The sequence below is a fragment of the Octodon degus genome, unplaced genomic scaffold, assembly GCF_000260255.1.
Source record: "Octodon degus isolate 3935 unplaced genomic scaffold, OctDeg1.0 scaffold00128, whole genome shotgun sequence".
Taxonomy (NCBI): domain Eukaryota; kingdom Metazoa; phylum Chordata; class Mammalia; order Rodentia; family Octodontidae; genus Octodon; species Octodon degus.
In genome coordinates, this window is record NW_004524704.1 from 4,989,560 (window position 1) to 4,998,369 (window position 8,810).

Here is an 8,810-nt window from a genome sequence, read left to right on the forward strand (position 1 = left end):
GGGCACAGCATATGGTGCAGGGGATTGAACTACAGTTCCTGCGCACTTTCCTAAGCTTGCCTAAGAAGGCGCTTTAGACTGCTGAGCTATCTCGCTGCCCCTGCCACTGCTTTTCATTTAGATCATATTTAGATGTCTAGCAACTAAAAAGCTTTTCAAGTTGGGGTACCATAAAAAAAATATATTTGGTCACTGCACTTAATTCTTAGTTCAAAGCCTTGGGAACTCTTGCAAATATTTGAAAGGTAGACTTTCAAAATTATGATTCACGGTAAGTCTTGGTTCTCACCCGGGTTTATGTTAAAGAAGTAATGTTAGGGGTAGCCCCTGTCGCACTCACCCTGGGAAAAGTCCCCAGAAAGACCCCTTTGAAAGGACGGAAGCTTGAGTCCCTGCCCAGAACCCTCTGGAGAGGGGTGGGAGGCTGAAAGCAAGGTCCCTCGAGTTCTTGAGGAACAGGAGGCCATGAGCTTTGTGGCTGCAGGGCACACAACAACACTGGGAAGGTGTTTTCCTCAGAGGGAACACTCATTTGCAGCCTTCCCCACACCTTGCCCCTTGTACCTCTCCATCCGGTAGCTCATTTGTACCGTCTCTAAAGTCCTTCACAGTAGACTGGTAAATGTGCTTCTCCAAGTTGTGTGAAGTGCTCTACAAATGAACCAACTACAAAAAGAGCCCTGGGGGCCCCATTTGTTGCCCCAGACAGGCCAACCAGAAGTACACTGCTGTGAGAGGTGGGGACAGTCTTGAGGGGCTGAGGTCCCCACATGCAGGGCCTGACAGCATCCGCAGTCTACTACCCTGGAGGGTCAAACTCCAACCCAATTCCACGGCACTAAATGGGTACTCCTTGGAGAGCTGCTTGGAGTATGAGGCAAAACAAAGTAAAACAGAACAAAACCACCATCGCCACAACAAAAACACAGGTCCAATTACACATATCAAAATGGTTATAGTTCTCTTTCCTTCAATGTAGGGGGTTCTCAGACAACTCACTGGCCAATGCAGGCAAGAAAACTGCAGAAAGGGTATGCTTTGGTAGCCCCCCAAACCACGGCACACAGTCCTCTAGTCTACTCTTCCTTCCAACCATTTTAGTCAATTGCTGGACATCAGTTTCCCTGAAAACCAGAAAGGCTTTGGAACTTGGCACGCATCCTGGAGCTTCCCAAGTCCTTACGGCCAAGTGCTGAGCTGTTGGCGTGTTCTTCCTGGGTGATTTCTCAACTGAAAAGTCAACATGCACTCTGGCTGACCACGAACCTTTCTGGCTGTTATAAGACAGCTTCGGGTTTGTGGTTAAAAAACTAAGGCTCAGGTCAGATGAGAAGAGCATATTATCCTGTTTACTGCTCAAACAGACTGGAAGCCAAGGACAGAAAGGGCTGAGAAGTGCACACATTCTAGAGAGTCGGAAGTTTTCAAATCTGCTGCAGGTATGTCCGAACGAATACTGTACTTCTCAGTATAGGTTTGTGAAAATCTCTTCATACCTAACATTAAAGTCGGCCATCTGTATCTACCAATGACTCTACTCCAATAAATTCAACCAACCATGTATTGAAAACAATTGAGAAAACTGAGTCTTGGCTGACTATCTCATAGGCTTTTCTGTTGTTATTCCTTAAGTGGTAGAACATAACAGCTATTTGGATAATACTTGCATTGTATTAGGTATCATAAGTGATTTATAGATGTTAAAGTATACATGAGGGTATAAATGGGTTATGCACTAATCCATTTCATGTAAGAGACTTTTACATCTTTGCATTTTGGCACACCAGGCAGTAGGGGAGTCCTAGAACCAATCCTATGCAGATACCCAGTATCTTAGTTACTTGTGGCTGAGACTCATTACCCAAAACTGGCAACTTGTCGCCAGTCCATAACAGGCTGGCGACAAGGCAGGACAGCACAACAGAGCAGTCTAGACGAGGAGAGCTGTTCCAGAGGTGGTGGCAGGGAAGCCCAGAGAGCGAGGGAGGGTCTGGGAAGGAGACAGTCTGCCAGGCCACACCCCTCCAATCTCTCCCTGTGAACAGACTACACCATCTACAAGAAAATCAGCTCTACAAATCCATAATCCAGTCACCACCTTCAATTCCTGCCTCTGACCCCAAGAGGCTTTGGGAGTGGACCTCAATACATAAACCATAACCCGCAGGGATGGCAGTATTTAACCAACAGAGGCTACATTTTGAGGACAGACATGTTAACATTCCATGCACAGGTGATGGAGAAAATGGGAATTAAATGCCCAAGCCTGGCTCAAACACCTGCCCAACATTTTATAAATTGTGAGATTCTGGCAAAGCCGTTAACTGTATCCTTTCATATAAATTCAAGGCTGCTAGTATTAAAATGAATTGTATGTAAATTTGCCTCAAAGATTATAAAAGACATAGAAACAATAACTATTAAGAATTATTACTGCTATTATTAATATTTCTAACAGCTCACTATTATAGCAATAGGTGGCTCTGTTTAAAAAACGCTTTTGGCAGTGCTCCATTGGTGAGCTCACCACGCTCCTGCATGACTGGGCACATAATGCGCTGCTGTTTTCATTTCTGTGCCTTTGTTGTATTCGTTTTACCATCTACAGTGGCTCCTTCCACACCTCATCCATTTAGTCAGGCTCATTTGAGGCAGCGTCTTGTAACTTAGTGGTAGGGCACGCGGTCTAGCACGCATTGGGTCTTGGGTTTAATTCCTGGCATCAGAAAGAAATTAACACTAGAATCTACGTCTCCTCAGAGCATTGCTCAGGCGCACATTCTTCAAGTGTCTTAGGTGAATCAACGCAAAGCTCAACTGACCCGTCTCATCTCTTCGCTTCTCGGAGATGCCGCAATCCTGTGTTACTGTTTTCCCGCTCACGGCCTGAGAGCACCGCGTCCTGTGAGCCTGCTGAGCCTCCACAATTTGACTCAGGATGGGATGACCACGTAGTCCCTGCCTAACTCAATATATCTGTGGGGCACAGAACAGCGGGATAATTGGGATCACTCAGGATCAAAGATATTCATGTCCTTGCAGTCTGCTTGTGAGCCTTCCCTTCAGACCAAGAACTGTCCTGGATTAACCTTTACTCTTTGTTTTCCAGAAAAGGTGGGTTCTGTCACAGCCCACCTCCCGCGAGGGCAGAAGTGTGCAGGAACTTACCCTCTGTTAGATCTCGATCTATCTTGGATGATAATTTCTTTCCGACCGACAATCCATAAACTTCAGACTCTTCCACATTCACGCCTGAAGGGACCCTGTACATCCAAACAATTGAAATGAAACTAGCTAAAGGCAAATATACCATACCCAGGCAGCCCATGGCTCTCTGATGTGTATTTGTGTATACTGAACACAAACCCATCTAGCTTTTAAACTAAAAAATCAAATGTCCCTGCTTCTGTGAAATTCTCTATTTTCTCAATGATCATGCTCCATTTCATTATTTCTAAATAGTTTTCCAACATCCATGACAGTTAATTGCATTTACACCTCAGCCCTGTCCCTGCAGATTATACTTTCATGCCAAGGGAAAAAAAAATGACCATGTTCATTTTCATAATGCTCAAACACTGTACCATGACTTGAGCATGGATGAGTCACTGAATAGTTGTTGGTTTAAAATAAAGTGTGCCCTAATTTTATAGTTCTTGGCTATTCTGAGAAGAACATATAGGTTTGTGTGAAACATTTCCAATGCACAAGTGACAGTAGGTTGTGCTTTCAATGTGCAGATGGGACAGAACAACCACACATGGATGTTCCTCACTCTCTTACAATCATCTTCCACCACCCCAGAGTTAACGCCTTCAAAACTAATGAAAGACCTGGAGATTCCAAGTAAGAACTCAATCTTCCAGTCCTTCTTTATGAAGACCTAAGTCTCTTCCCTTGGCCTGGCTTGTCTCCCAGTTTGGAAATAGTTAAATAGGACTAGATAACTGAAACATGCTATGCATTTGAGTGATTCGCACAATAAATTTACTTTAATTGTTCTAAAAATATGAATTCTCACTTGTGAGGTAGTAACACATTATATTTACCTTGCATACAAACTTTCTGAACTTCATACTGTCAAGTAAATACAGTGAAAGGAATTCACCATCACAAGAAATTTTCATTGTTCTTTTCCACTAATCAGTCAAAAAACTAGGATCCAACTCTCTGATTTTGAATCACACCTTAGTGCTCTAGGACCAACAGATTCAACTCCCTCATTTAAAGATAAATTGTAAGACCCAGGTAGAAGATGATAATTTAAAGTCACACAAATGTGACTGGAATAACTAGGACCATGACACGAATTTCATAATTTGCAGCTCAGAGCTGTGAATTGTATTTTTTTAAACCAATGTCATACAGCTAAGTTCCCTATAATACGTTCTATATTTATTTTCATTGAAAAAGACACAAAAACAGCTGCATGGAAAACTTACCGATTCTCATCTTGTCGGCCCCCATATCGGATCCAATAATTCTGTATTAAATAAGAAAGCATCTATAACTTGGTTGCTATGACTTTGTTTACACAAATAGCTTAAAAGTACAATGAAAACATTCCAAAGATCTAAGATATTAGGTAGCTTGAATCTTAACCTCAAAACACAATGTATATTTTATTAAAAAACTGAGTGAAAAGAAAGGACAGCATAAAACAGTTTTGGCAAAGGCAAAATGGAGCAAAACCAGCACATAATTAGTGTGGGCATCCATCCTTTACTCCCAAAAAGTGACCTGAAAACTGGTTTTATATAGAGAGAGATGCTTTAAACATCCTTCAGTCCACTGTTTTTATGGGAAAAAAATAAAGAAAAAAGAAAAGAGACAAGAACAAAAATTTAAGGCTTCTTGAAAGCAAGCGGTACTATCCAACTACATGTCCAATCTTACATAACTATATCTGCTCATCCGAGCAACAGAGTTAGTGATAAAACAGGTAACATACCAACCATTGTTAGTCAGCTATTCTTGGGTTTGTAGCGTATGTATTATTGTGTGTTGCCCTGTTTCTCTCTTTGTTTCTGATTTTTTTTCCTTGCTTTATCTTCACTTTTCAAAATAAAATTCCATTTAAAAAAGGAAAGAAAACATAAGTTCAGATTGATTATTTATGTAAGACTTTTAAGTAAGTGCCATGTTCTGGGATCTCTTGGGACAACACAAATTTTTCAAATAATAAATAAAAACAAATGTAATAGAAGTGTTACATCAGAAACATGGCCTTAAATTAATCAAATCTTTAAAGTGTGCCAATTAATGCATAGCACACCTAAGAAAAATGATAAAATGTATTATAATTGGAAAATACTATTAAGAATGCTTTCCTAATCATATATATAATACATACATTCTATATTTATGTAAGTAACCAATACATACATGAATAAAGTTCATACATAGGTAATTCTAAAAAGAATGGTAAGGCTGAGGGTGGTGGTGCACACCTGTAACCCCAGCACTATGGGAGGCTCATGCAGGAGCACTGCAAGTTCAAGCCCTGCCTAAGTAACTTAATGACTAAGACCGCATCTCAAAATAAAAATAATAAAATAAAAGAGATCTAGAGATGCAGGTCTGTGAGAAGGCACTGACCTCAATCTCCAGTTATAGAAAAAAGGAAAAAAGAAAAAAAAAAGAAAAAAGAAAAAAGAAAAAGGGGAAGGAAAAAAGGAAAAGGAGAAAGAAAAGAGTGAGAGGAAAGGAAGGGAAGGAAGGAATACAAGCGTAATAAAAGTGTTTTTTTTAATGTATTTAGTGCAGGGTCTATAGTGTCTCATTAGGCAGCTTGGACTCCTAGTTCTCCTCCTGTTTTTAGCCTCCCAAGTGCAGGGATTACAGGCGCATACCACCACACCCAGTCTCAGTCACCTCAGTGTGACCCAGGAGCAGGCTAGCACAGCAGGCCAGAGATCAAACCCCAGTCCTTTTGCCTGCCTAAGCAGGCACTTCAGTCCTCTGAGCTATCTGGCCAGCCCTACAAGTGATTTTTAAATGTGTTTTTTTTTTTTTTTTTTTCCAAGGAGAAGTTGATGGAAACTGGAACTTTCCTGCAACACTGGGAACAGTGAAGGGATCAGAAACATGCCGTGGGAAAGCAACTTAGGTTCCACAATTTTAAAACCTGCCATCATTTGATGCCAGAGTAATTCTCCTGGGATTTAGTCTAAGCTTACTGTTTAACAGAGAAAGAAGTAAATAGCCCATTAAATGTGGTTAAAAAAATCAGAAATAATTCAAATGTCCAGGAGCAGAAAAACTGTACATCAATTCTATGAATACAGCTAGTGATAATTTTATTTTTATTTATTTTATTATGAATTTAGGACAGGGTCTACAGGGTGTACAAGGTCTCACTCCGTGGATTGGAGTCATAGTGATCCTTCTGCTTTCAGTGTCCCAAGCGCTGGGATTACAGGCGTGCACCACACCCAGTCTGAATCATTGCCTCGGCGCACCCCAGGGGCAGGGTCCACAAGGCATGCGGGGAATTGAACTCGGCAGCTGTGCTCTGCCTAAGCAGGCAGAGAGAATTTTAAAAGCTGTACAAATATAGAAATGACTTCTGTTTTTCTACAAAAACAGACCTGCCCACAGCATTGCACTAACTCTGCCAGTGCTACCTCTGAATAAAGATGGATTAGAAGGCAGCATAGCTGGGGGAGGCTGCAGGACCGGCTGCGACTGTCTCCATTCTTTTAGAAGTCTCCTTAATTTTTAAATAACAAGCAATCATGCCGGGAAATGCCAAGTGTTCATGCAAAATTTGAGAAAACAAAATAATTCGCAGGCAAATGAACTGTATTCAAAATACTTCAACCAGGAATGCTTGCTCTGAATTCAGATCTCAACAGCATGGACATCTACTAAAACGGTTTCAAATTCATCTTCTGAATAAAGACCCTTCCTCGTCACATTTTAATTCAGACTCTCAGTTCATTTAAGCTGGACATTGAGACTTTCAACAAATGGGAGGGATAAAACCATAAATAATTTAAGAATTATATAAGAATTTCCATTGAGAAATTCTTTTAAGAAACATTTCATTTCCCTATTTTGGTCTTACTGGTTCAGTGTACGAAAATCCCAGACCCTCTGCAGCTGACTTTATCAGCTCAGCTTCAAGTTCATGGCGTTTCACAAACATTGCTGCATCCTAGGGGGAGAAAAAAGAAGAAAATGCTCATAGTAAATAACATCAAAGAAATATTAACACAAGAAGAAGTCATTAGAGAGACAGAAGGCAAACTCACTCCTGGGCCTATAACCTGTTAGTCATTAAAAGCACAATTTGGCTTTCTTTTGAGGCAGCCTCCACTAAGGTTATAGGCAGGGTTAGGATTAGGGTTGGATTAGAATTAGGGGTAGGGGTAGATGTAGGGCTAGGTTTAGGGATGGGGTAAAGTTAGAGTCATGGATAGGGTTATACATAGGGTTAGCATTAGGGGCAGTGTTACAGGTAGGGTTATGGTTATGGTCAGGATCGGCATTATGGTTAGGGTTAGAATTAGGGGTTAATTTCAAGGTAGGGGTAGGATTAGGGTTTGGATTTAGGGTAGGGTTAGGTGTAGGGTTAAGGTTAGGGTTAGGTTTGGGTTAGGGTTATGGTTAGGTTACTTATTAGGTTAGGCGTAGGAGTAGTGGTGGGGTAAGGGAAGTTGTCGATGTAGGATTAGTGTTGGGTTACATTCAGGGTTAGGCAGAGGGTTAGGGGTTGGGCTACATACAGGTTTATGTATAGGGTTAGTATTATGGGGAGGGGAATTGGTAGGGGTCATGGTAAGTTTATGGTTAGTGTTAGGGTTAGGGTTAGGGTTAGGGTGAGAGAGACCTCCTGCCAATTCTGAATTGGAAATTAAAAGCAAAAAAGAGTAGCTTGGCCCCTCAAAAATACCCCATTAAACTGGTCCCCATCCTCTATTGGGCTTGTCTGATCCTCAGACTGTGTCCTCTTAAGCTCTTTGAATGGAAAATTCCTCTCTTATTTCGTATAACTTTCTTGGGAGTGATCCTTGACCTCTGTCAGAGTTTATTCCATACCATTATTTGTTACTTTCCCAATATAGGTTTTTCCTGAAAATTCATGTGAAATGCCTCAGTTTTCTTCTCCATCATAACTCAAGCAGGGACCCCCACTAGGTGACAATAGTATGACAAATGGGGGCCAGCAAGATAGCTCAGCAGTCTAAAGCACCCGCTTAGGCAAGCGTAGGCAGGCACAAGCAAAAGGGGTTTCTATTCCTGGCCCTACATGAAGCGTCAGCCCTGCTCTCAGGGCAGACTGAGCTTGCAAAGAAAAAATGGTAAGTGGTCAAGTAAAACTGTTTTTTATTTGAGAATTACAAATAAGCTAACAGAAACATTTGGAACTGTACAACCACTTCCTCCTGCAAACATATTTTCACTAGCATATGTGAAAAATATGTTTTTGGTCTGAAAGTGTTTGAAAGCGTTCTAGAGCCTTTCCAAATTACAGGTATCTGTAAGGACAGTATTATGATTCTGTGAATTATCCCAAAAGCATGTAGCAGAATAGAGTTTCTTCTCAGAACACGGGGCTTACCTCTCTAGGCTCAACGGATGCCGGGTCCATGCCGTCCTCCAGCAGACTTTCGTAGTAATCTACATTGTCCAGCATGTCCGCATCATCCGCGTGGAACAGCACATAGGCCTTGGCACACTCCAGAGCCTTTACGTATTCACCCACTGAAAAGCCAAGAATTGGCAGGACATGGTCAGCCGAGCTCTCTGCCCAGAGGACTTGGAGGAGAGGCAGTGATGTATCTATTGATGTCAGTGTTAATCAT

The 8,810-nt window shown here is 41.5% G+C and overlaps 1 protein-coding gene across 1 annotated transcript in view; it reads right to left on the reverse strand.

Moving 5' to 3' along the window:
- Positions 1 to 8,810, reverse strand: part of P3h2 (prolyl 3-hydroxylase 2) — a 174,467-nt gene that overhangs the window by 32,038 nt on the left and 133,619 nt on the right. The window contains exons 5-8 of the mRNA XM_023700931.1: positions 8,567 to 8,709; positions 7,070 to 7,159; positions 4,443 to 4,483; positions 3,169 to 3,263 (exon numbers count right to left, since the gene is read on the reverse strand). Of these exons, the coding sequence (XP_023556699.1) occupies positions 3,169 to 3,263; positions 4,443 to 4,483; positions 7,070 to 7,159; positions 8,567 to 8,709 (369 nt within the window). The remainder of the gene's footprint in view (positions 1 to 3,168; positions 3,264 to 4,442; positions 4,484 to 7,069; positions 7,160 to 8,566; positions 8,710 to 8,810) is intronic.